The sequence below is a fragment of the Cinclus cinclus genome, chromosome 6 (genome assembly GCF_963662255.1).
Source record: "Cinclus cinclus chromosome 6, bCinCin1.1, whole genome shotgun sequence".
Taxonomy (NCBI): domain Eukaryota; kingdom Metazoa; phylum Chordata; class Aves; order Passeriformes; family Cinclidae; genus Cinclus; species Cinclus cinclus.
Genome location: NC_085051.1, coordinates 59580555 through 59608091, shown reverse-complemented (window position 1 = coordinate 59608091; position 27537 = coordinate 59580555). Strand labels below are relative to the sequence as shown.

At 43.8% G+C, this 27537-nt stretch overlaps 2 protein-coding genes across 4 annotated transcripts; one reads left to right on the top strand and one right to left on the bottom strand.

Moving 5' to 3' along the window:
- Positions 1–976: 976 nt before the first annotated feature.
- GMFB (glia maturation factor beta) lies at positions 977–13496 on the bottom strand. The gene is made up of 7 exons (XM_062495818.1): positions 13416–13496; positions 10850–10946; positions 10428–10477; positions 9444–9493; positions 8347–8429; positions 7043–7116; positions 977–4720 (listed from the first exon to the last, which is right to left on the bottom strand). Exons 1-7 carry the CDS (start codon positions 13416–13418, stop codon positions 4649–4651), a joined length of 429 nt encoding a protein of 142 aa, XP_062351802.1. The 5' UTR covers positions 13419–13496; the 3' UTR covers positions 977–4648.
- A 3076-nt stretch (positions 13497–16572) lies between these two features.
- CGRRF1 (cell growth regulator with ring finger domain 1) lies at positions 16573–27111 on the top strand. Of its 3 annotated transcripts, XR_009933292.1 has the most exons (7): positions 16573–16691; positions 19582–19721; positions 21370–21547; positions 21740–21887; positions 24596–24703; positions 25568–26632; positions 27049–27111. XR_009933292.1 is itself a non-coding variant. In XM_062494993.1 (6 exons), exons 1-6 carry the CDS (start codon positions 16588–16590, stop codon positions 25916–25918), a joined length of 1029 nt encoding a protein of 342 aa, XP_062350977.1. In that variant the 5' UTR covers positions 16573–16587; the 3' UTR covers positions 25919–26892. The 3 variants fall into 3 exon arrangements, 2 of the variants coding, with proteins under 2 accessions (XP_062350977.1, XP_062350978.1); XM_062494993.1 differs by lacking the exon at positions 27049–27111 and having other exon boundaries at positions 25568–26892; XM_062494994.1 differs by lacking the exons at positions 16573–16691; positions 27049–27111 and adding an exon at positions 17164–17177 and having other exon boundaries at positions 25568–26892.
- Positions 27112–27537: the final 426 nt, after the last annotated feature.

Sequence of the window (27537 nt, the reverse complement as noted above, 5' to 3'; positions counted from 1 at the left end):
AGGCTTTTTTTTTTTTTCCTCCTTTTCTGGAAAACGATTCTTTTCCCAAAGCAGCTTTTTCTTCCCTGAGCTTTTAGCAAGAGATTTTGCCTTTCAGTGACTGAAATGCCATTCAGGAGCCAGACGTGCTGAAGCAGCTGTGCATTTTCTCTTTCACAGAGTTCTCTCACCTGGGAGTAAAGGGGTTTTTTTCTGTCATATCTCATCTCTGGCCTATTAATGCTGTTCTTTGGTGATGGCAGAAACAATCTATGTCAGGTACTGAAGCTAAATTCCTTGGAGTATACTTAGCAGTTTTTTCAACAGAGGAATCAAAGTCTCCAAAGATCATGACAGGATGAAACAGCAAGAATGCAGAATAGGAGGGCTCAGATCAAATTAATGCAGTGGTTTCTCGGGCAGGAAAGAGATGAGCCAACAACTATGGGAAGGTAAAAACATGAAGTTCCTCTCTCTCCTTCAAGCTTTGGGGTCTCCTTGACAGCTACTCTGACACTGTTCAGGAGGCACCTGCACTCTGCATTGTGCTCCACAGCTCCAGGTTCCGCCAGGAGCCTTGTAGGAGAGGTGCAACAGGGAAGTTTATGTGACACTCCAGGCTGCCACTGAGCCCCACACTACCTTACACCTCATCTGGGAGCAGTGGGAGGTCTGTGACACAAAGGTGCAAGGAAGCAGAGTACAGCAGTTCCATGCAGTATTCCAACAGCTCCTCTCCTCCCCATCACAGCAGATGGAAACAGGAATTATTTTAGGTACAACAGCAAATGAGGGAGCAGCTGAGACTGAAGACACATTACAAGTCCAACACAAACTCCAGGAAGCTGAGAAAAGGAGGAAGGTCATACCAAGCATTACCAGATTTTCCCTGTCACTCAGGGACCCCTTTGCAATTAAAACAGGGCCACACAACCTCTTAATCAAACATTTTATTGAAACCAATACAAGCACCATGCTTAGGAAAAAAAAGATTTGGTTTAAAGTAAACATGCAGTGTGAAGTAGCAGAGACTAAACAGCATATGGAAGTTGTACTGGTTACTGGTATTTTCATGAACTGCCAAATTCTCAAATCTGGCTGTGAACCTCTCACACCTTTTAAGACAACGAGTCTGAACCACAGAACAAACACAAGAGTTTCACTGAGCCCCTTCTCACATCCCACCATAGCTCTATTTCACAGTCACTACATGGATGTATAAAAAAAATGTTCATGATGTTTATTTTTGGAATGCACTAAAGTAAGGAACTCTCTCGCTTCTGCCTGTTTGAGTCAGACCTCTGTCATCAGTCTCACAATTTCTGGACCAGCTATTTTACAGTTAAAGATACAAAAATGGAATCCTGGTACAAATGCAAAGATGCTCCTTTGGAGAAGTGAAAAAGGTGTCAACACCTGCATTATTGCCTCCTTTAAAAGATCAGAACAGTATGCATGATACTAGAAATACACTTAAACCATCAAATACCAGCATTTACATTTTTTTGTTAAAAATATTCAGAACACTACAAGTCTATTTCATGGGCTGACATGCAAACTCATGCTTTAATTCAGCTTATCATCAATGAATAGGATTACAAGAGCTGTATCCCAGCCATCTAGTCAATATTTAAAGCAAACCTGATTAATTGTGGCAGAAGTCTCCCTCAGAGAGACCTTTAACTCCAGACCAAGAATTTTATGGCCAACTTACTAACTCCTGAAAAATAGGAGCTCCCAATGGAAAATGCTGACTCTCAGACCTTTAGCTACAAAGGCTCCCCTAGGCTAACTTATGTGGTCCTTTAGATGTCTCTTTAGAGGTCTGAAAATTCAAGAGAAATGTGTGATTACAGATGGGCAACTCACCAGCAAAGCCCAGCTGGAGCATAGTGGCCTGAACATGGACTCATCTGCCTCCCACTGAGCCTACAGGGGCAGAAGAACAGAACACAACAGTTCTACAGATAAGGTGGGGAAAGGAGTTATGAAAATAAAGATTACTTGTGCAGGAAAGACCTGGACATCACGATGTCTTTAAGTGCTAGCACTACCTGCATGCATCTCAAGAGCCCAGGACAATTAGCAGCAGCCAGTTGTGTCAAAACACTGCATTAAGACCAAGTAGAACACAAAAAAGGCTGGAACAGCAAACACCCTCTGCACACTCATCCTCCCAGAACCTGCAGCTGCTTCCACAGCTCAGCCAGGGGAGGGAGGAACAGCTGCCAGGCAGGGCTGGCAGAAGAGTAATACTGGTGGGCTGAGCAGCATCAACAGCACCTCTCAGGAGAAACTGGGCTTCAACACTCTCATGAGGATCTGTTTGCTCCCTGCAAGGCTGGAGGGGCAGCACCCAAGGCAGAAAGTGCTTAAGTGAGGCACGAGAACATGTCAAGTGGAAGAACTTGGCTGAAGATTCAGCTGTAAGGAGCAATGTTTTCCTGGCAGAAGGTGGAACAACCCAGAGATGAAAGGTCAAATTCGAACATGTCATGTAGCAACTCCTCCCTTCCCTCCTGATACAGGCCCCTTTCACAGTTATTTTTTTGCAGACCTGTGCAAGCAACAGTTGGCTGCTGGCAGCCCACCAGTGTACAAAGTATAAGACAAGATTAATCCAGTTTTTCCCCACTGCAAATCAAGCTGAACATTCCAAGCAGCAGCTTCCCTCTCGCCCACACTGTACTTTGACATGCCTCACCTTCAGTACAATGCCAAAAAAACCTCAAAAGTGATTCTTGCTGTTTCCAGACTGAGGCTTGGAATGATGCTATCCTTTAAGCCAAAGTCTTATTTATACAATGTTTGTCACAAAAGACATTGTTTTTATTGATCTGCAGTACAGAATGATCAAGCAACAGTTTTACCATCAACATTTCTTCATCCAGGGAAATGAAATTGTTTTTCCAGTTCAGTACGTTAACACAGAAATTTAATTACAAGCACTTCTCTCCCCCACCAAAAGATCAATTTAATTGGATCATTCCAACATGTATTTGGAAAAACTCCTCTCAAGTCAGATTTATATATAAATAAATGAGCAATAACAGCAAACTAGGAAGAGATTTACCAACACTGAAAACCTTTGCAAATGAATTCCTTGTGATCTTGCAGGAATTAGTGTTTTAACACTAACACAGCCTATGCTGACAAATGAAAAATAACCCCACTTTCAGCAAATGTTTCACAGCATGAAATACTGGCCTCCAAATTTAACACTGCATTCCTTCCCAGCGAGCAGATTGGTTGGGGTAGCTGTATTTTAAGGTATGTTATCAACAGGAAGCTGCTCTTACACAGACACTCGTTCAGTAGCACAACAAACACGCACGAGCAAGGTAGGGAGAGACTGTCCCATGAGTGCTCCTCCTGCCACAAGGGCTGAACGTGTCCCACATCAGACAACTACTCTACTCAATACAAAACAGACCTGTAAAAAGACTGGTCATTTATAAAAGTTAAATATTATTTTCACATTAGATCTGCTGTTTCAAAGAGATGAACCGTTAAGATGAAAATCAAATGATCGCTTATGCAAAAGCTTCATCTGGAATGTTATTTTGACCAAAAAGCTGTTAAGAAAGTTAGAGGCTGTAATTAAAGTAATCAAAAGCTACGTGTGGCCAACTTTTCTAACAAAAGAGATATAAATTGTTCATTATCATGAAATGCTTTAACCTCCTGACTCCTACAAATAGAGCAGACGATTGAAATTTCAGAGAAAATGAGGTTGGCTTTTTGATTTAACAGATGTCAACTGAAGCACGAGGCACTAGGAAGAAATATTACTTGGATTCTTTAACAAAGTTTTTACCAAATTTGTAAGAAGTGGCAGTGTAAAATTCTCAAGTCCTTTTAAAGCTAACAAATGAAAGGCACACAGTATCACCAGGTGTTCAGATAACAGGAAATGAGCAGAGGTAAACTTCTCAACAGTGTCAGAATAGAGATGCAAGAAGAAATCTGGTACAAGAGGAACCAGAGTTGTAGTTCAGCCCTTAGTTATCAGCTAGTTCCTGTGAGACTGTATTAGCATGAGAACTGGACAGTCCAAGCTTTGCCCTGAAATTTAGAAAGATTGACTCAGGCAACTGAGGAATTACTGGAATGACAAAAATTAGTTCCCAGAATTTGAGACAGCTCACATGGACTCGATGGGAAGATAAATGGATGGATTTGCTGTACAAGGACTTTGACTTTTTAATACCAAACAAATGCTTCCAGGGAGTAGTTTTCAAAATTGAGAAGTCAAAAAACCTGGTAAGTGACAGTACATAAATTTACATAAATTCTGCATATAAATGGCTAATGTGTGTCGTAAGGATGCATTTGTAGCTCAGAAAAAGTTAGCGTCAGCTTCCAAATGATGTTGGTACACTGTTATAAATCCAGAACTGAACTATTTTAGTTACAGAAATATTAGTCACAGGAGTGCAAAAGGAGTCCCTGCAGAGGAGTATTCCCTTTTAGCAGGTACAAATAAGGAAACACCTGCAAAGATTTGTTACTTCAAGGAGACAGACCTGCTATTCTTTGCACAAACTCTGCACAAGAGAGATACTGCAGAAGACAGCTGTGAATACAGTGCATTGCTTGGATGTAAGTATTCATGTCTGGTTCCAGTATCACCAGGAGGGTACATAAATACTTAGAACAGAGGTTTTCCTTAGTGGAAGAAGCCCAGTTTCTCACGCAGCCATTCTTCAGTTAAGTCTTCTGTATTTCTGATTTCGAATACCTAAACAAAACAGCATTACATCAATTCCTGAGGGATGGGACTGGAAACACAATGCAAGCAGCACCTTTCCACACACAGTCTGAGCTGCAATAAACCACTCACCAACCTACAATTTTCAGGTGCTTTCTTGAAAGCATGAGATCAGAGGAAAATACACAAGACTAAGTGGCAAAAATCATCACTAACTTGAACAAGAATCTCGTAATTGCTATTTCCAGGCTTTACTCTCGTCCCTTAAGAATATGAGACAAGCACATGTACTACGTTTCAAAATAACCCTGAAGTGGCCCCATCTCACAAGCATTATCTCAGCAAGATGGTATTTTGAAGAATACAAATTAATTTAATATCTGGGTTGATTTAAGCCCGAGGTTCAGCAATTTTGCTCAGTACAACACACAGTTATTTTTATTTTGAACTGAAATAAATCCATTATATCCAATAGCATATTGTTTTACCTGTAAAATATCTCAAAATAGAAAACTTGGGGAAAAAAAAACCCAACAAAATCCTAAAAGCATAGAATGGTTTGGGCTGGGAGGGACCTTAAAGACCATCTATTTCCAGCCCCTGCCATGGGCAGGGACACCTTCCACTATCCCAGGGTGCTCCAAGCCCTATCCAACCTGGCCTTGAACATTTCCAGGGATGGGGCAGCCCCAGCATCTCTGGGCAAAACCCCCAAAACAATCTAAAAACTACTAACCCAAAGCTTTATGGAATTTTTAACAAGCCTTAAATGCAGCCTTGAAGCAGAAAACAAGGTCCAGAACACCATAAAAAGTGTACACTTGACATTCCACGTGGGCAAGTAACTGGTTATGGTTTGATGTTTCTTTTTAATAGCATGAAGAGAAACTACATTAATTATGCATTGATAACTAGAGTCCATGAGATGCCCAAAGACAAAAGTCAGGTAATTTTACAAATTCATAGGCCTTCAAAACGGAGAAACCCCAAAAATCAGTGTTGTAAGAACAGAACAGCTTAACAGGAGCCAAGTTAATATGCAAGTCACGGGAGACTGATGAGAGAACTCAGCTGAGTCATGAGCAAAAGTCACACCAGGAGGAAGTCACAGCATGAGTTAAAATGAAACGCAGCTCAGCAAGTGGTGAGAATAAAGTACATTTGAAGAGCAAGCAGGCAACCCCAACTGGAGACAGCCTGTGTTCTCAGGCTTCAGGAGGAAGATGAATGATCATGAACCTCTATACCCAGTCCTGGACTTGCATTCAAAAGCCATTCAGGCTGAATTTCTCCCATTTCAGAAGTGACAGGAACTCCCAACTGAGCTACTTCCCAGCTTTCACCTTCTTCTCACCAACCCTTTCTTCTTGCTTACTGAAAACTCTCTTCCTCTTACAGTTACCAGGCCTCCAACATGCAGTTTCAGCAGATCCAAAAAGAGACTTCTTGGGGCTGTGCTGATTGTTTCCACCATCTTCTGCTGCCTTCCTATTGACTCCTGTCAACTTGAGGTCTAATTTAAAACAGAGGTGTCTTTTCTTAAAAGGTACAGCTGGAATAGGCAGAAGCTGGATGGAGCTTGGGGTGGGAGGTGTCCCTGCCCATGGCAGCAGGTTTGAATAAATGAATATTAAGGTCCCTTCCAACCCAAGCTATTCTATGATTCTATGAATTCATAGTTCTCTTACTGGCCCAGCTGACATTTTTACTGAGATGTTAAAGGACTCAGCAGGATAAAGAAGACTTAAAGGGAACAATGCTGTGGGAAGTGCTGAAGTCTTTTCACATGGTATGAAAAACCTGAAGCAGTTACTGACTCCATCAAGCTTTACTGCTTGAGGCAAAAAGAGGTCTAGGTGCCAATTAAGCAAAGATTTCAAACATCTCCACAATTAAAAATAGATGACATTTTCTAAAACATACACACAGCCAGGTCTAGTGAATGCAATGAGTTCTTCTGGTGTCAGTACTGGAAGAACCCAATACAAGAAGAAATTGTTCATCACTTGGCACATGTTACTCTGCAGGCTGTTCTGCATGCATCCAGCCCCAGGAACCAGCTAAACTGATCTGTTCCACACCCCACTAAGGCTTCAGTCTATTCTTCCCATCAGTAAATTCCTCCCCCACAGCAAAGATGTCCATTCTACTGAGGTTAGAGAACACTGTTCCTCCTGATGTTCTAGAGTACAGAAATCTCCACACATACTATTCCTTCAGTCTTCCTAAACCAGACTCTGTTCACTGTAATCACAAACTCTCACAAAACCCTTCCTGCCATTAGTTCAACCAAGACATGATTCAATAACCTGCAGTGAAGGGGGAGAGAGTTATTTCAAAACCCATTTATACCTTAGTGAGTTCAGCTGTCTGTACAAGCTTATTCTTGCTTCCAGCATACATCATCTGCTGCTCAGGCTTACATCCTGTAGTTATGGGGGTTAAAAAAAAAAAAAAAAAAAAAAGGAGAGTTTAAGTTATTTTGACTGCAACACTTCAAAAATAAGGTTGGGGGGTTTTCAATTCAAACTGAAATCCGAATACATTGACAGTAAAATTCTCAGGTAACTATAGAAGAATATGGTCAGTAGTTGCTAAATTCTTTAATACATCTAATTACTGAAGCTCTGAGAAATGAAGGGTAAAACAATGCAATCAGTTTATCTTCTTCCAGAGGATAACAAGGATAATCCAGTAATACCAGCAAGATACACTGCTACAATACAGAACACAGATGGAAGTCCAGGAGCAATTCAGCTCTGTAAGCCCAAAGCAAGACCCAGGTTATTTGGCTTCTATTAAAATTACAGTGTTCTGTCCAGGTAAATTGATGTTGAGAGCTACTGTGACATAAGCAGAGGATGCTCTACATTGCTCTCTACAAATTTGGGATGATCCAGGATTAGAGTCTGTTTCTCCTGGAACAGTCTGCTCCCCCCACACTTTCACATGCTCAGATGTGGGTTAGGGAGCCATCTTTTCCTCCTTTTCACCCACAGCTGTGAAAAGCCATTTAGACTGTCCTTTCACAGCATCCTCTACTGCTGCCCATTACATCCCCTGAAAACTCTCCTCTCAAATCCCATCCTAACCCTCTGGGGGTGGCATGAAAGGAATAGGATTCCAAGATCTTCAGAAAGAAGTGGGATCCCCATGTCCTTCTGAGATGAGAGGAATTTGTTCCCTCCCAGTCACTAATGTCTGAATAGCAAGAGACAGGTGAGCAGAATCACTCAGGAACAGAAGCAGTGCCTTCCAGCCCTCTCCTCTCACTTTCTGAGCCTTACAGAGTCATATTTTAATGATTCCCCAAGATCTGAGGAGTAAAGAGGTTCAATTAAGTTAAACCTTCCTGAGCAGATGCAGAGTGCTCCAGGCCCTGTCCTTCAGAGGAAGGCTGCTGAGCACACTGACAACAGGCACATTTAGGCAGACACACCTTCTGGCCAGCTAAGCAGGAAACCAACACTCCAGTTCATCCTTCAGAAGTGGAAAAGAGAGAATCTCTTCTATCATACATCTGAAGTGCCCTAAATGTGAACCTTAAAGGCAGGAAAACCACCTTGAGAGCATTAAGCACTCAGCTTATCTTCCCTAGAAAAGAATATTCCCAAATTTACATTACACAGTAGTTACCAATCACAATGTTCACTCACCAACTGGACTGGAGAAGATAAAGCACAATGGATAGGAAACTCTTCCATCTTCATGCTGGTACTTGTAACTATACACAATAAATGTTTTTTCTGAGGTTAAAGAAACTAAGAAATCAACTATTTAGTAGGATAAAATCCTCACTTATCAGAGCTTGATGCAAGCATAAGTCAGTGTTGCATTTTAGATGATATTTTAATTTGGCAATAATAACCTCACTGTTCTGTTTTCACTTCCACATCTGACTTTCAGAACTGGCACTGCCTCAATGTGAGGGCTGTCTCTGTAGTCATGTTTCACAGAGCTAAAAATCACCCTCTCATTGCAAATATTCCTCTCCAATTCTGTAAAAAGACTTCCCACACCCACCAGTGTGGTTTTGGCTTAATGAAAGCCAAATTCCTTCTTTGCTGACCAAGAACTTTGTTGTTTCAGGTGTTTTGCTGAATTTGAACCACAGTTTTAGGCAGGACTTCTGTTTTAGGGCCTCCCACTGCACTGTGGGCATGAAAGGAAAGATTCAGAGCAGCACAGGAAACAGTGCCAGCCATCTCTTGAGGCTAATAGGACAGGTATTTTCTTCACATGTAACTTAAGTACTCCTTCTATTTCATTAGTCAGAGTAATTTACTTGACCCTCTTTTGTTCCTTTTTTTCAAAACAGGGATTCCTCCCTGGATCACATGCCCACAGTAATCTCGGAATCAGTAACTGCTGCAAAACAACAACAGCCACATCCTGAGAAAGTACCAAAACAGATCCACAGTTACACAGGCAGACTCCTATATTTAGAAGTAGCCACCAACTGGTATATTTTACTCACTTCTTTACATTACCAGCAGCACGGCTTTGCTTTACTTCCCCAAACATTATAGTCTAAAAGGAAATAAAATGTCAGGAAAGGCTTAAATGAGTCATTGTTTCAACAAGTGGTACAACAGTTCAGTGCAGCCTGAGAACAGATCCCTGGGTTATTTCACAAATAAACGATCAGCAAGATCACACCACAGCAATTATTGGCCTAAAAAGGTGAAGTCCAACATTTTGAACAGCTTCCAGGAGTGAGGAAGTGCAAATGGCAGCAGCATAGGAAGGATATCGAGGTTGTCTCTCGGGCAGCTCATCCTTTAGCTCATCAGGAGAAATACCCTGGTGACATTAAACACAAGCAATTTTTGAGCAAGTATCTTGCACTGGAAGGTTAAAACAGGGTAATGGGCATTGAAACACCTGTAAGGCAGATGTTCACCTACAAGTGAACTGGTAAGGACCTCCCAAATTACTACAGCAGTTTAGGAGACCTGTGTGTCAAAAGATTCCTATGACTAAACACAGAACTAATGGTGGCATGAATAATCATGCCTATTTTAGGCATAGTGAGTTTAGCAAACATTTCTGGCTCTAGTTGGCTATGCTGGCAGCTACCATGCTTTGCCAACCCTAGTGCTAAACTGAAATAAAGCAAGCACACACCATGAAGTCAGTTAAAATCAGCTACCTATATCTAAAGTTTGAAAAATTCAGTCCTTCCTCCTTCAGCAAACAAAAAAGAATCCCCATTACACTTGACTGTTACATTAACATCTACATTCTAGGGAACAAGAGCTATGGTTAATGCTCAAATCCCTGGGAAGGATTTAATTTTGCCCTATGGACCATTAAGAAACACCACACACTGGGCTGACCTTATTATGCCACCCATCAAATTTAGAGTCTGCAGGGGATTAGCAATCCTGCTTCTAATTGATGGCAGACCAGCTCAGAGGCAAATGTGCAGATCTACATGGAAACACAGCAGAAATCTCTTCAAAAAGCCAGCAGGTGCCAAAGACACTTTTTACATCATTAGAACAGCTTTAAAATAACTTTTTTTGGTGCAATTAATTAGTCAACTCAATTGCTTCTGCATAGTTTCACTATTAATGGTGCTGTGCATTACATGCAGAGTGACCATGCATTTAAATAAGCTCATGACCCAAATTAGATTAAGAGTTTGATAACAATTTGAAACTAAGGCAGTACCTTAGAGACAACAATACATTGCAGGCTGAAGATACTCTTATTTACAATTCATTTAACAAACCTCATGCTCCTCATCCAGCACCACCAACTGCTTATCCTTGTCGATTTTCACTATAAATCAAAATAAAACACAGATCAATGTATTTTAATCAATTTATACAATGGATGCATGAAGCTTTACAGCGCTCAACAATTACAGTCCTTGTTTTTCTTCTTCAGTGTATCCTATGACTTCCCAAAATCATTTTACAAAGTGGTAGACTCTGAGCCATAATTAAATATAAATACTCTGCTACGAGCAGATGGAGACTTGTATCCTAAGAACAGCACTGTTTTATTGTTAAAATTACAGGCAGAATTGGAAATGCTGCAGCTCAGAGAAGAAACTCCATCCTGGCTCATGTTTACCTGATACAGCAGCAATATTACATGGGGAAGAGAGGATTTTCTGACAATTTTTTCTCAGGCATGTTTGGAACTTACTTATAATGGCAGCATTGTTGGTCTCTTTGCGAAATCGGAATTTTCTCAGTTTCTCCACCAGGTCTTCAGCAACATCACAAACCACCAGAGATTCACTCTGCAAAAAGGAAATGGCATAGGGGAAGGGGAGATAACAGACAAAAAAATCCCTGTGTCACACACATCTGTGCATAAACCCTACTGAAGAGGGCCTGCATGCAGCTTGTCCAAAGCTTTGGAGGATCATATAAACCAGAAAAAACATGGGGAAAATCTAATTCTTTTGTTGTTGTTTTTTTTTTAAACCATTAACAGAACATTTATCCACTTTAATTTCCCTCTTCAAAGCCACACAGTTAACTAGGAATATTTCATGAACTGCTCCTGAAGTGGGATTATTCTCAGAGCTCTTAGAAGCAAACTTTACACTTCTACACTTGAAAAGTAAATTTTATACTTCATTTTCCAAGCCCTGAAATAAGGGAGTCCCTCAGAGTGGCAGCAAATGGGATCAAGTAATTTAGACATTTAACATAATAAGAGCTACTATTAGTATTTAAGAACATCATCGTCCCTATTTTTACCCACAAAAATATTGACTGTGCTTCTGAGATTCACACACAAAGTGTTTCAGACATTTTAACCCAGAACCATGCAGTCATTACCCCCCCCCCGTGCACACCAAGCTCTCAGCAGAGATGCTCAGATAACATATTAGTCATCACACTGAAGATGAGGAAGGAAATTATTGTTTCACAAGCAGTCATGCAGGTTATCCTCCCTTACATTTTCAATTTATGAACTGCACCAAGCCAACCACTGCCATTTCCTGAGCAACATTTTATATACACAACCTCCATCACCAAGAGGTTCATGACAGCTTGATAAAGAAGTTACTTAAAATCTGCAGCTTATACTGTATTTGTGAACTCCCAAGGCATCAAGAACTTTGTACCACAGTAATTGCATTTCAAGGTTTTGTTAAAACAAAATCCTCAGATAAAAAAAATGGTGCAAGACTACCAATCAAAAGCTGTATTAAAAAGCTCTTGCACTGAGACAAATGACTGCTTTTAAACCAGATTGTCACTATTTAAGCTCTCAGTTCTGTCCCGTCATGTTCAACATTCTGAGATTTCCCCCACAAAGATGGGTGGCTCTGCTTCCCTACTTCCAATACTCCACAGTTTGTTGTTGGTCCCAAAAATATTTCCAACTTGACCAAATTCTGGCACAAAGTCTCATCCCTGTGCTTCCTCTGGACAGCTGGAGTGGAAATCAGGCTCTGCTGTGATAGCACAGCTCAGGCTGTACAGCCTCCCTGATTTTGCTTGTTTCCCTTAAATGTCAAACCCTTAATTCCCTCTGATCAGCAAGTGGGTCCCTCTGAACCAAACAGGTTCAACTCGATGATCTCAGAGGTCTTTTCCAACCTAAATCATTCTGGATTTTGTGAAATATCCCTAGTATCCACTCTTACTCATTCAGGAAAAAAAACCTAGAAAATATTTAAAAACTCAACAGAATTCAGGGTGCATTTCATAGCTGAAGTTGTATTTCATATAAAATGCCACTCATACCCACTCTCACTAACCTAGGAGGCCTCCATTAAAAAACCCAACAGGCTTCAGGGCTGCATTTCAAAGCTGAGGTTATATTTTATATGAAATGCTCTTTCATGAAGGAAGCTTTTCTCCCAATCCTCTGAGCTCACCAGCTTCTCCCAACAGGCAAGCCATGCTCTTGGCTCACACCTGTGCAGCCACACAAACACAAACCCCTGAGTGAATCTGAAGGAAAACACTTAGTAGCATCAGATTCATATTGTTTGTCGAGGCTAAGCCGGCTCATCCATGCTTGTCTTAATAAAATCTGAAGGAAGCCAAGGCAGGATTGCTGCACAGACACGGACACACCTGCCAACACCACCGAGGGGATGCTGCTGCTCCCGGACCCTCCTGTGCAGACCCCCCCCCCGGGACAGCCCTCACCACCACACTGGCAAATAAACACGAATTTTCCAAAGTGCCTCAAGCATGACTCTCACTAGAGAGGCACACGGCAAAACAACCCAAGATTTGATCAAATCTGGTTTGCAACTGCTCGCTCCACAGAAGGGCTCACCTCCCCAAATCTTTACTAAAAGCAGCATGCCTGACTCTTCCTTTTTTCACAACTATTTCTATCCGTTAGCCAATATTAACGCAAAGTATCTCACAGCATTCATCCACCAGTCCTCTTTTCTCTTGGTCTGTTCCAACCAGCAATCACAGCTCAAGTACGCATTCACTACTCGACTGAAAAAGCTCCACGACCGACACCAATTAATTAGCTCGAAACATTACAATATAACAACAATCAGGTGCGATCAAGCCATCAGTCGTTTCGCAGGCACATAATCAGCTCCTCAGAGGTCACATCACGCATTTTCCTGTTGATTATTCTATCATTTCCCCATCGAATCTTTCCGAATCAGCTAACTGTGCGTTATCTCAGCGGGGTGAGTCCCTCCCGGCCGGACCCCCTCCCCTCACGAGTCCCGGGGTCCCCCTGAGGGAGCGGCGCGCGCTCCCCCCCCCCCCCTCACCATCTTGGCGCGCGCACCAACCGCTGCCGCTCGCGCGCCGCCGCCGCCTCCTCCTCCTCACTGGGCTGCGGCCCCCCCGACACCGCGCCTGCGTGGTTCAAGCCACGCCCCCTCCCTCGCCCTCCGACCAACCAGCAGCGCTTCCCCGGGGAGGGCGGGTCGGCGTCACGCGCCTACGGGCAGCGGGGAGGTTCAAGGCCGCCGGGAGCGGGAGGGCGGGAAAATGCAGGATCACGTGATCCCGCAGCACCGCGCCCCTCCCCGCTGCCATGACGCATGGCCCCGCCCCTTCCCGTTGCCATGGCAACTCGCGGGCTCGTCGTCAGGCGCCGTTTCCATCTGAGGGGATCTGAGGGATGCGGGATGGGGCGGGGTGGGTTCGGCTTCGGCTTCACAGCTCTTAGTTTGCCTTCAAAAGGGCGAGGGCTGAAGGTTTAAACCCTGGAATTGAAGCATGATGCGAATCAGAAGTTGTGCTGCTCGCGGTGTTTGTTGTGTGTACAAGTGGAGTGTAATTCTGGAAGTCGTGCGGAGTCTCCAGCACACAAGTCACAAATAGGAGCAGCCAGAGCTGGGCAAACACTGCTTGTCCATAATGGGGTCTTGGTTTTAGGCTCTCCTGATGCTAGAGTGAATATATGGCCTTTTTCTTGCTGCTCACGATTCTAGATGCTGTTAGAGCAGAGAAAAATAAACTTTCAGGGATTTCATAACAGATTTAAGAACACAATTGCTTTCCTCACTCAGAATGAAAGTAAACATGCAGCCTTCACATCTCAGACACATCTTCTAGTGAATTATACTAATTATTTAAACACCAAATTTATAAAATGAAACTGCAGATTTTCACCAAGGGCTTCAGCAAACAGCACAGAAATGTGAGACTGAGCAGCTATTGAAGCCTCACACAAAATTTCAGAATATTCTGAGGTGGAAGGGACCCACAGGGACCATAGAGCCTAACCCTTGGCCCTGCACAGGAAAACTCCAAAAATCCCACACCGTGCCTGAGAACACTGACCAGTGCTCATTGAGATCTGTCACCTTTGGGGCCATGACCATTCCCTCAGGAGCTGACCATCCTCTGGGGGTGAAAGGCCTTTTTCTGATATCCCACCTAATCACAGAATCACAGTTTGGTTTGGGTTGGAATGCACCCCAAGGATTTTCCAGTTCTAACCCCACTGCTGTGGACTGGAACACCTTCCACTTAGACCAGGATGCTCCAAATCCTACCTAACGTAGCTTTGAACACTCGCAGGGGATGGGGCAGCCACAGTTTTTCAGGGCAGCCTGTGCCAGGGCCTCACAGCCCATACAGTCAACAATTCCTTGCCAATAGCCCATCTAACCCCCATTCCAGCACAAGGAGGAAGCCATGTGCTGCCAGGGAGGCAGCTTTGGGTCACCTCACAGCCACTGCCGCTGCAGCTGTGATTGGCAGCAGGGTACAGAGCTGGGGCATACTGAGCTCTCCAGCCTCTGGCAGGGTGGCAAAGCAGAATCCTGCCCCGAGTGCCACCACTGTGGTTCCAAGAGCTCTCTGTGCAAGCACACAACAGCAACAGCCCTCCTGGTGCTCTACAGACTTGAAAGGGCACCTGGAGTCCAAGAACATTGCCAGGAGCCAGTACCTCTGCCAAGAGCCCAGGAGTGACAAGGGCCAATTTCCTCCAGAGGCATAAAGCCTCTGCCCAGGGACAGGGCTCTGGGAGTAGGGCAGCAGGGACGGGGAACAGGGGGCTGGAATCACAGCCTGGCTGGACTGAGACAGGCCCAACAGTAAGGCAGGACGTGGAGCAGGCAGGAGACCCCATCCCGTCTGTGTCCACCTGAACACAGGGATATAAGGCCCAGGGGGAATGGGGACACAGCAGGCTCATCTCTGGGTTTCACAGAGTTCTTGAAAGGGTTAGGATGCAGAAAATGTAGTCTGAGATTGGAGAATGCAGAGGATGTAGGCACAGTAATCCTTCTCTTGATTTACAAAGACTTATCCAATCACCGCAGTTGATGGAGGGTGGTTTGTATGGATATCACATTTCGGTGTGTGGAGCGGCACTTTACCTGGAGCAGGAGGTGACTCAGCTGCTTCAGGAGCTGGTGCAGGACAGCCTGCGGCAGAGTGCCAGGGCTTGGGGAGCCATGCTCTGGCCTGACTTGTAACAGTGGCACCTGTGTGGGCTGCTGCTGAAGCGCTGCTCCTGCTCCTGGGGCTGTAGTGTAGCCACAGCAAAAAGAGCTGTGAGGAACAGAGTAGTGACCAGGTGATCTCCAGCAGCAGCTTGGAGGAGGAGGAGGAGAGCATTGTAATGTACCTTCTGAGCACCCCTGCCATGGTGGCTCAGGAGGGAATTCCTGCTGGATATCTTGGAGCACCCACACCACTCTCTGGAGAAGACAGACCTTGACCATTTCATTGTAGGCAACAAGAGACTTCCTGTGGGGAGATCAGCTTGCGGCCAGACTTTGGAGTGGTTGAACCACCAAGCCTTTTCTGGCACCTGGTGAATGATCCAGGTGCCCACACTGATTACATTACATGATTACACTGGTCTGTGGCATGGGTTCAACCAACTCCTGTTCTGCAGCCCTTGAAAGAGATCCTGAGGCACAGGGCTGTCTGATAACAGCTGAGCTGCCTGACGATAGTGTGTGTATATATGAACTGTATATAAATTACCTGTCTCTATCTATCTTTAATCAGCTTCATTATACATGTAAAGTTTTTATATGTATATATAATGTATATATGCAGGACTTTGTGTATTCTATATATAGTATTGCAATATTAAGCAAAAATCTTATATAAAGATTGGATGAGGCTGTGCAGCAGCAATATGTGGAGGCCTTGGAGCAGGGCACCCCGGAGCCTACTGATCCTGGCTAGGGAGCTCAGCTCATGGCTGCATTGGGGCAGCCCCTTCTGGGCTGCTGCTGAACTGCTGCTCTGTCAGGCTGAGGGCAGAGGATTCACTCGGTGCCGCCATGGCTTCTCCCTGTTCTGGGCAGGCTGAGGGCAGAGGATTCACTCGGCGCCGCCATGGTCCCGCCCTGTTCTGGGCAGGCTGAGGGCAGCGGCTTCACTCGGTGCCGCCATGGTCCCGCCCCGTCCCTGGCAGGCTGAGGGCAGCAGCTTCAGTCGCGGGCTGAGGGCGGTGCGGCCGGCCCGATGGCCGCCGTGTTCCTGGTTACGCTGTACGAGTATTCGCCGCTGTTTTACATCGCCCTGGTGTCCGTCTGCTTCCTCGTCACCAGCGCGCTCGTCCTCGGCTGGTCAGTGCTCTGGGGCCGGTGGGGCTCGGCCCAGGGGAGCTGGGCTGTGCTGAGGGGGGCGAGGCCGGGCCCACGGCAGGGGCTTGGAACGGTCCCTTCCAACCCAAACCCTCCTAGGCTTCTAAACGAGCAATAAAAATAATTTTAAAAGAAATCCTAGGTATTACTGTTAAGCTCGTTTCTCTTTGAGTAATACCGAAGTGTTTTGTTAATGTTTTTCGGAATATCATTCATAATATTGTTAAACGATGCGTTTGTATCTACTGAGCTCTCTGTGTGTGTGTCCAAGGAAAGGAACAGAGCTGGGAAGAGTCTGGAGCCCCAGGAGAGGCTGAGGGAGCTGGGAAAGGGGCTCAACCTGGAGAAAAGGAGGCTCAAGGGGAACTTTGTGGCTCTGCACAACTCCCTGGGTGCAGCTGGGGTCTTTTCCAACATAAATGACTCTGTGAATCTGTGAACTGATCTCCTCAAGTGTCTTGAGGGGTGGTGAGTGAAAGATCTTCTGCTTGTGTTTTGAGAGGATGCCGCAAAAATGCCAGTGTTGCCTTTTCCAAAAACAGCTCCTTGAATGTCCCTATCTCTCAGGAATGGCTCTAAGTGTAAATACTGGTACTTGCCAAGAGCAGAGCATTGATCAGCAGTCAAAATCTTGCATGTAGGAATTGTGGCTACACCAGACTCGTGTGGCTTGTGGTGAAAATAAAACTGGAGTTGTTGAACTCCCTGTCATTGGTTCCACATTAATATCTGAAACGTGCTGGTGATAAAGGTATCTTTTAAAAAATGATGATTACTGAACCATGATTTAGATTCATCTTCATCATGTCTATCCCTAACCACTTATTCTTTTGTCAATTTAATCATTATTTATCTACTTGTACTAAATGTTGGCAATCCCCGCTTAAAAAAGTCTGAAATAGTTGTATGCTATAAGTTCCTTATATGTGTGCACCTGTCCACTGTTGTCTTTTGGGTACACAGAGGACTGTCCAGAGGCTTTTTTTTTTTTCAGATCAGAGATTTCAGTTGCACCTGCATTAGGTGTTATTAAAGTTTATGGAAATGCATTTTTTTCTCTTTTTTTTTCTTCAAACTGGAGTATTAAGGACCTTTTAATCAAGGAGGAGCTGTAGCCAGGAGCTTAGCACATACAAGCAGGTGAATTTTTGGGCAGCTGCTAAGAAGTATTTGCTGCTCTCTTGGAATTCTCCTATGCCATGGCCATGGCTAGGAGCCTCCAAGGGATTTCCGTGCCTGCAGCTGCAGTTACAGCTCAAGTGCTCCTGAACTTGCTCAGGAAAACAAATCCTTCATTTGCCACACAGAGCACTGTAAATGCAAATGGTGTCACTGGAGCACAGAATACTTGAGGTATTGCTGCAGTGGCATTTGAGCTCCCCCATAATTTTCAGCAATAATTTATTTAACGATATGTTTGTGGTGGTGTCAGCCTGAAAAACACCAACTGTTGAGGAATGTTCATGTTCTCATTTGTCAAGCCTTGCAGTGATGGGAGGAGCATCTTTTCCTGTGGCCAGCCCTGGATACCTGTGGCTCTGCTCACAGTCCAAGTAGGTTAATGCACAGGCAGCTTCCAGGGCCAGTCCCACAGGTACCCTTGGCACAGGGGTGAAGTAGAATTTAGATCACCTGATTACCTGGGCATTGTATTTTTAGCTGGAGGGGGAATGCTCCTGTTAGGAGGAGCTGAAGGCTCAGCACTTGTTGGAAGTCTGGCTCTGCAGAAACATTAATTCATTAACTAAACCCTTAAAAATTCCTGCTTTTTCTAAGCTAGCGCTGTTCTGAATAAATGAATGTTCTCCTCTAACAGCTAATGATCTGGACTGTTAGATCATAAAATAAAAACTATGTCTTTATTTATCATTCCTACACTTCCTACATTTAAAATCTGCAGAAAACCACACCTTACTGTAGAACAAAAAGGCCTCTGTGCCTTCAGCTGCTGCTAAAACTGTGCCAGAGGCTCTTTTATCTTGCCACTTCTCATCAGGATAATCCTGTTGCTTTCAACCAGCAAAGAAAATTTCCAAGGAACAGGGATTTTCCTTCACAATCAGGCAGATTCTGGCATAAAACAGGATGCGCCTTTACATGCAGCTGCAGAGATCAGCTCCATTGAGGTTTGGATATTGAAGAAGGGAAACAGCTGCTGCCTCTGGTTTCTTTGTGAGATGTTTAACTGGGATATTCTCCTACAGCCCCAGGGAAGTCCATGTGGGTGTTTTCCCTTGTAGCAGAGAGAGCTGACCCTCTGTGTGCTCAAATCAAGGATGGCCAAGAGCCTTCCATGATGCCACTGATGAAATGCAAATGTTTGAGTAACAGGAATGGCTTTAAATGGACACAGAGCAGCTTGAGCTTGGATATTAGGAAGGAATTCTTGGCTGTGATGGAGATGAAGCCCTGGCACAGATTGCCCAGAGAAGCTGTGGCTGCCCCTGGATGCCTGGAATTGTTCAAGGCCACGTTGGATGGGGCTTGGAGCAACCTGGTCTAGTACAGTGTCCCTGCTCGCAGGAGGAGGCTGGAATGGTGCTCAGCTCTTCAGGACTCAGATGGGAGGAAATTCTGGCCTAATCCTTTACCACTAGAGGGCACTGACATCTCTTGTTAATTGTATTCCCTTTGTGGAAACCAGAGGAAAATATTCCCCCTTTAAAGATTCCCTGCATCACTGTGCACACTCCTGCCTTCTGACAAAAAGCTGAAGTCGAAATGGCAGGATATATTATCCATGCATCCTAGCAGATATTCTGGAAAGCCAAGCTATCTATTTGTTCTGCTGCTTGCTATTTAGAACTGACAAAAAAAAAAGTCAAATGCGTCAACACAAACACATTGGTTCTTCTTGTTTTGTGTCTCCTAGGTTTGGTTTGGGTGTCCCTGTTATTCTGAGGAACTCAGAAGAGACAGAATCCAGCACAAGGGTATTGAAAAAACGGATGAGACAAGTGAAGAATCCTTTTGGGTTGGAGATCCATAATCCTGCTACGGCTTCAGTAACAAGTCAGTGGATTTTATATGTGGTTTTTGTCAATTTGCATTCCTGAACTTGGTACTTTCCATTTTCTGCCTAGAATCACAGGATGGTTTGGGTTGGAAGGGACCTTAAGGATCATTGTTCTTGCTCTCATCCTTTTTCTCTATCATAATTTTTAAAAAATACACTTCCATTCCAACAGAAATAAGCTTTTACACAGTTTATAAACATGGTGTTTTTAAAAGTGAAATGTTTGCATATGGAGGTACAGTTTAATTCTCATTAATGGAACACTTCCTGCTATTACAGATCTTTAAGTAACTAAAACATTTGCAAATTACCAGCCACTGTGGGCGTTTCAATACATTTCATGGAATTGCAGAATTGTACAGAATTCATTATGGAATATGTGCTACCCATTTAAATTAAGCCCAGATCTTCAGCAGCATTTGGAAGTGTACTATTTTTAATAAATAGATAAATAAATGATCACCCTTTTTTTTTTCTATCTGTTCTCCAATGCAAACTGAATTTAAGTATCTGTTTGGATCAGAGTTCAAGCCATCCCTGTCGTTCCTGAAATCACCTGCACAGGAAGTGGAATTCATGGCCTTCTGCATCACTGGGGAGCAGTGAGCAAGGCTGAGCATCTTCCACCCACACAGATGTGGGGCTTTCCAATGCATGAGAAGGGCTGCAGCAGATTTACCCCTCCCTCAACATAAAAACCCCCCCAACACAACAAATCCAACAATTCAGGTAACTGGGATTTTTCAGGAGCTTTGAGCACTCCTGCTCCTGTTGGTGCAGGAAGTGTTTAGAAGTTGACAGGTTTTTGGAAAAAGAATGGAGAGTGTAGATACCCTTTTTTCTCTTCTGCATGATTAAGAGCCTTATTCTTTGAGACTACAGAGAATTTTGTAGATGAGTGATCCAATTAACACCATTATCTCAGAAGGCAATGGACTTTGGGCTAAGGCTTGTGCTTTTGTATCTGCCAGTGAGTGTGTAAAGTGTTACCAGAAGTTAAAATTTACCATTCATAAAATGCATGTGGTATTTTTGTGAGCTTAATGAGCCATTTTATCTCCTCACACCCACTTCCTAATCCCCACTGACTTCCATAAACACTGAACTGAATCTAAATAGTTAGAAGATTTGTTTGTAATGATAAATAATTTTTGTTATTTTATAATGTTTATCATTTTAGGGGTGACCTGATTGCAACCTTTCAGTACCTGAAGTGAGTCTGGAAGAAACTTTTACAAGGGTGGAGGGATAGGACACAGGGAATGGCTTCCCACTGCCAGAGGGCAGGGATAGATGGGATATTGGGAAAAGATCCTTCCCTGTGGAGGTGGTGAGGCCCTGGCACAGGGTGCCCAGAGAAGCTGTGACTACCCCTGGATCCCTGGAAGTGTCCAGGGCCAGGTTGGAAAGGGCTTGGAGCAACCTGGGATAGAGGAAGGTGTCCCTGCTCATGGCAGGGGGTGGAAGTGGATGGGCTTTAAGGTCCCTTTCAACCCAAACCATTCTAGGATTTTATGGTTCTGTGATAAAAATCTGTGACACTGAAGTTGTTTTCTGCTTGTAGCTCTTCAAGCATCTAGACTTAGCAATCCCAGGATTCTGACACGTGGTGAGTTAATGAAATCCCTCTCCTCTTTCTCCAAGGGGGTGTGACACTGACACCAGACTGCCTGGAGGATTGTGTCCTTACCTGCTACTGGGGCTGCAATGTCCAGAAACTCCACGAAGCACTGCAGAAACACGTCTACTGCTTCAGGATAAAGACTCCTCAGGCATTAGAGGATGCTCTCTACAACGAATACCTCTACAAACAACAGCACTTGTATCCTTTTTTTGAATTGTTTTGACAAAATTTGTTGATTTTTTTGGCATGGAGAGCACTGAGGATGGTGAACACACCACGGGTTTTGGCACAACTCGTTTATGAACAAACACGATGAGAAATTCTCTTTATGCAAACGTCACATTTGTCTGCAATCACAGCCACCGATTGTTTTCCCTGACAGAGACAAAGCATTAAAAAAAATGACAAGGCAGAGAAATATTGTCAGTTACCAGAAGATGCTCAAGTTGTGGATTTTGGCCCCGTGCCTAGAGCTCGCTATCCCTTGGTAGCATTGCTGACGTTAGCAGATGAAGAGGACAGAGAAATATATGATATTGTAAGTAATATCAGAGTATATGTGTGTTTAAGGTCTGTATGTTTCAGGAGAGAATAAATAACTGAATAAAGCAGCTTCACTTTTCTGTTCCCTAGAATTTGGCCCCTCGCTTTCTTATTTTCTAAAATAAAGCAGTTCAAAGCTTTAACTTACAAACCTCAGTCTTTGAAGAGGCAATGGAGAAACATGGCTTACTCTTTGCTTACTCACTACAGCATTTAACAGATGCTTATGATTTCCCCAAAGCTTCTGCCTGCCAAGGTCCCTGTGGTCAGAGGAATGAAGGTTGAGGCGATTTAGCAACCTGTTACTCTGATTTCTGGGATCACACAGGCCTGTGGTGGAGCTCTTGTGCTGCTAGGGACTCTTGGATTCTGTTGGCAAGGCAGGAAGGTTTTTTTTAAAGTGTCTGGCACAGATATGGAGCTGATTGCTGACTTGGCTGTTAGAAACCTAAAAATTTCCTTTCTACCCTAGGTCTGTGTCATGATTGTGTCTCACAGGAGCCAACTCCAGGGCACTTACAGGAAGGGGTGAAGGTCTGGCTTGAGGCTGATAGGAGATACTCAGCTCCCCAAAAAGGGTCTCCTAATCTCTTGTTATCAAGGCAGCTTCAGCTTTGCCACATGCTGTTCAATACCCTTTATAAACTCTAAATCAAGGATCTCTGAATGATTTGAGACGCACTTTTATCTCCCATCTTTTCATTGGATTGATAATCTGCTTGCACCAGCTCCTTGAACAGTAGCACAGCTGAACTTGGAAGCAAATTGTCTAAATCCACGGAAGACTTTTCCATGCATTCACCTGCAAGCTGTAATTACACCAGTGCCCAAGAAATCTGTCCCCTTTCCAGGTGATGGCTGTACTTGGCTTCTTGTCACCTGACTTTAGGACTGCCCTCCTCCCTCCTGTCCTCACTTGAGATGTTTTAATGTTTTAATAAATTTTTAAAAGTTCATATGTCAGATTAGTTTAAAGACACTCTAAATGTAATATTTGAATATATTTGACATTAGCATGGGCATGAACTTGTAACACCTCTCTTTTGAGCCGTACCATAGAAGAAAGGGGTGGAAAGAGAGTGGGGGAGTGGGAGATTTTTTCTCTGGTGCTGGAGGAAAGGAACACATCTAGGATCTGTAAATCCAGTCAAGGAGTCACTCCACCTGAACTCCTTGCCAGACAGATGTCAGAATTGCATCTGGTTTTTTGAAACAAACTTGTAAAATAGAAATGGAGAGTGGAAATGGATCTTTGCCAGTGTGATATTACCATTTTGAATTATTTGGGGGGTCTGTGCGGGTGTCCATCACTGTGGATGGTATTCTAGTGTCTCTTTCCTGGGGGAGGGGGTTGATTTTATCCTAACTGGTTTTGTGGTAAGATCATCCCTACTTGGTTTTGTGCCTTAATTTTTCTCTAGATCCAGAAAATTAGCATGACCATATATAAAAGTTACAGAAATTACTGGAAGACTGTCATAGTTAAAGTGGAAGCTTAGCTCTCAGGCACTGTGATTTAGAAAAAAAAAGACCCTTTTGCCAAGAAATAGTGAAATCAGTTCTTATAAATCCATATGTGTAGGTACATACACATTTGAACTCTGTATTTAATTAGCCATGTGTGCATTTTGAAGTGCAAGTCTAATTTGCCTTTAAATTTCTTTTTAAAGCAAAACAGCTTCTCTATTTCATTTCTCTTTTGACAGCTTCTGGGAAGTACAATAATATTGAATTTCAATTTCTTTTTTCGCAGCCTTTTAGAGGCTATTACGTAATTTGGGCAGGGTGGGGGTAGTCAGGCACAGCATGCAAGCTTAGAGTGCTTGTATTTCCAGAAGAATTATCTAAAGTCAGCCCGTGGGGGTTCAGAATCCTTTCCAATGAAATTTGTCTTTGGCCTGCTCAGATTACAAGCCAATCACTTCTTAGTGATTTTTGGAGTCTAAAAACTGCAGTCCGTGTGTTTGTGAGGGAAGAGGGAGAAAGTGGAGAAGACTGCTCTGGTGCCTTTCCAGTTTGGGCTGTAATTCCATGAGGTGGGAGCAGCCAGAGCAGGTCCCTGCTATAAACTGGCCACAGAAGAGCTCTGTGGGGAAGCAGGGTGGGAAGCTGAAGGAGCACCAAGGGCTCTCTTGTGCCACATCCTGTTTATACCTTGTCCAGTGTATTTTATTTTTTTTTAAATCAGTGCTTGAAGTCAACATTGTTGAATTCCTGACTGTCTAAGGAATTATGCAGGTCAGAAGTTATACCAAAGTAAATCACAGTATGATAGAATAATATGGGTTGGAAGGGACCTTAAAGATCATCTTATTTCACCCCTGCCATGGCAGGGACACCTTCCACTATCCCAGGTTGCTCCAAACCCCAATGTCCAACCTGGCCTGGAACAATTCCAGGGGTCCAGGGGCAGCCACAGCTTCTCTGGTCACCCTGTGCCAGAACCTCACCAACCTCACAGGGAACAATTCCATCCCAATATCCCACCCATCCCTGCCCTCTGGCAGTGGAAGCCATTCCCTGTGTCCTGTCCCTCCATCCCCTGTCCCCAGTCCCTCTCCAGCTCTCCTGGAGCCCCTTTAGGCACTGGAGAGGACTCTGAGCTCTCCCCGGAACCTTCTTTTCTCCAGGGTGAATGCCCCCAGTTCTCTCAGCCTGAGTGATAATTATTAAACATAGATTTTTTTTTTTTAATGTTTGTAGATTGCAATGGTGGCTGTAATTCACCTTCCTGATGAAAGCTACAGACTTTCCTGCCGAATTTTGTATCAGTATCTCCTCCTAGCTCAAGGTCAATACCATGACCTGAAGGTAAGCCACGCACGGAGTCTGGTTTCATGTGTATGACAGTGTTAACTTTAGCTTGTGTAGGCTTTCAGGAGCCTAAATTAGTACAAGACTTCCATTGTCATGCAAAGAACTGGATGGTAGTTAAAATTATTTTATCAGTTAAGTAGTGCCACAGGAACTTACTGTACAGAAATATTTTCCATGCAAATATTCACGATTTCCTGGAGAAATTAACTGCTTCTAATCTAGGAGTCCTAGTGTCCACTTAGTAAAGCAGTAGGAAGAAATTCACTGTTGAATGCTTCTTCTTTCCAGAATATTTACTTCCTTTCTTCAAAATTCCCTTTTAATCAGAAAGGCCTCAAGAGGAAACTAACTTTTTAGAAATTCCTTTTCCTTGCACTATACTTGGGAATCATGGCCAGAAGAATTTGCGCTTCATGTAAAATAAGACGAAAAACGTAGTAGGGGATTGGAATATGAGCAGGAGCAGAATGGGCTGAGTGAAGCAGATTTGACAGCGTGGTGGATATAATTTTGGTAGGAATGGATAGAAGATCCCTCTAGGCACAGAGATTGATGGACCAGAAACAAACCCGAGCTGCTCAAAACCTGAGCACTTCTGTTAAAGTTCATGCATGACGTTGATTTGATGCAGCTAAGGTTTGGGGACTTTATCTTTAATATTTTCCCACTGTTTTATGTAATTTCATGTTTCTGAAATACCTTTAACTGGAGGCCAGGCAGCTGCCAGGACCCACACAGAGTCTGGTACTGTTTGACCCAGCGAATGTTCTCAGTGGAGCTTCATTGCACCTGTGTGTGTGCAGACATTGGGGGAAGATTTTGTTCACTCCTGAATATTTGTGTTTATGTGTATTTTAGCAACTCTTCATGTCTGCAAATAGTCCTGCACCCTCCTCCAGCGATACCTTCCCTGGTGAGAGCAGCACTGACAGAGGGCTGCTGGAAAAGGCTGGGCTGGCTGGAGATGAACCAGAATTGCAGGAAGAAAACAGCAAAGACTGTGTTGTTTGCCAGAATGGCCCCGTGAACTGGGTGCTCCTGCCCTGCAGACACACGTGCCTTTGTGATGGCTGCATCAAGTATTTCCAGCAGTGCCCAATGTGCAGGCAGTTCGTGCAGGAGTCTTTTCCACTTTGCAGCAAAAAGGAGCAAGATGAGGATGAATCGACCCATGTCTTGCAAGATGTTCTTCCTGGAAGAGTTTTTTAACGGGAGTTAAAAATAAAAGACCTGGGTTGCGTGCACTAAGATTAAATGTGGAAGCCAGACTATTTATGGGAGGATATGTAGTGTTAACTTGTAGGATTTTGCTTTTTATTTTTTTTTTGTTGGGTAATTTTCAGCTTCCTTATTTTTCCTCGCTCCATATGCTCTCAGGAGCGCTGCTTACCCGTGCAATGTGGACAGGAGAAGTGCGTAGGATATCTCTGAAGGATGTGATTTTATTTAGAACTGCTTCCTAGATTTTCTTGGAGCACTATTGGAGGCTATTTTGACTACTAAATTTAGGCTGTCTACTAAAAAAAGAATAAAACTTGCAAGTGCATTTGCACAAGGCTCATTCTATATTTATTGTGTTTAAAATGCTAGAGCCGTATATCGTTTTAACTCGGTATAATTTAGGAACTTAGCACTTTACAGAATGTACCATATGAAGGAAAGTAAATATTCTTCATCGTTAACCCTGTGTGTGTTTATTATTTAGCTGAAGGTTGGACTGTGGCAGGAGCTGGGGGTTGAAGGTGTGGCTCAGGACACTGTTTCTGGCTGGTTTGAAGGATTTGTGTGTGAGGGACTTCAGCCAAAGCCCCTTGGAAAGATTTTTGTTGATTATTCTTGAACTACATGTTGCTGACAGTTTCAAGCCTGAGGCCCTGTGATGACATCTTGAGACACAGACTTTCAGTCTTGTTGGCAGTGCTTGTAAGAACTCGTTCTTCATGCAAATGTTGGTTAATCACTCTCCAGAGTGGTGGCAGTTTTGTGATGCTTTGAGGGATTTCCATCTCCTTTCATTTTCATGGTCAGATTGGATGAGCAGTAACAAGTTAACCGGTTACCCTTATCAATAGTCCCACGAAATGTACCTGCTCTAACAAAGGAAGAAGCTAAAGAATAGCAGAAAACTATTTCCTTTCACTCCAGTGGTGTGTTGTCAAAAGCAATAAAATTGGTTGTTAAGAAAAAAATGTGGTTTGTTTCTTTAAAGAGACAAATGGGTTGAGTCTTACATCTGCTCATATAAGGGAAATGCTCCTTAGAACCTGTAGAAATGGGGAGTAGATGCTTTCTGTCCTGCCTTTCATTCCCTTGCAGCTTTTCTCCACATCCAATTCCAGGACAGCTGCTCAGGCAGGGAAAGCCGTGCTCCGTGATCCTCAGCTCCACTCTCCTGCGGCTCCAGGGTACACACAAAGTGCTGCACACCTCCAAACCAGGAAAGGAAGCTTCCCTTCCTCAAAGGTATTCCATCTTCACCTTTCCATCCTTCTTTTTTATTACTTGCTGTGACCTTGCTTCCAAACTCCTGGCAATTACCTCTGAGGAAAAGATTTAGGTGGTGCTGTTGGGAAGAGTAATAGTTAGTTGGAAGGACAGAAAGAAGTGGGGAATTGATGCCCACAGCCACAGATTTCCAACCAGTGATCAGCAGACTGATTGTAAGATAATTTATCTGCTTTGCCTAAAGAGACCATCCTGGCCAGGGACAACTTGGGAATAAACTGCTGGACAAACCAGGCTGTTGTTTGTATATCAACCAGGAATGACACCCAGAGATGGGCATGGAGCAGTGCCTGATCCATGGCAGCAACTGCTTCCACACCAGC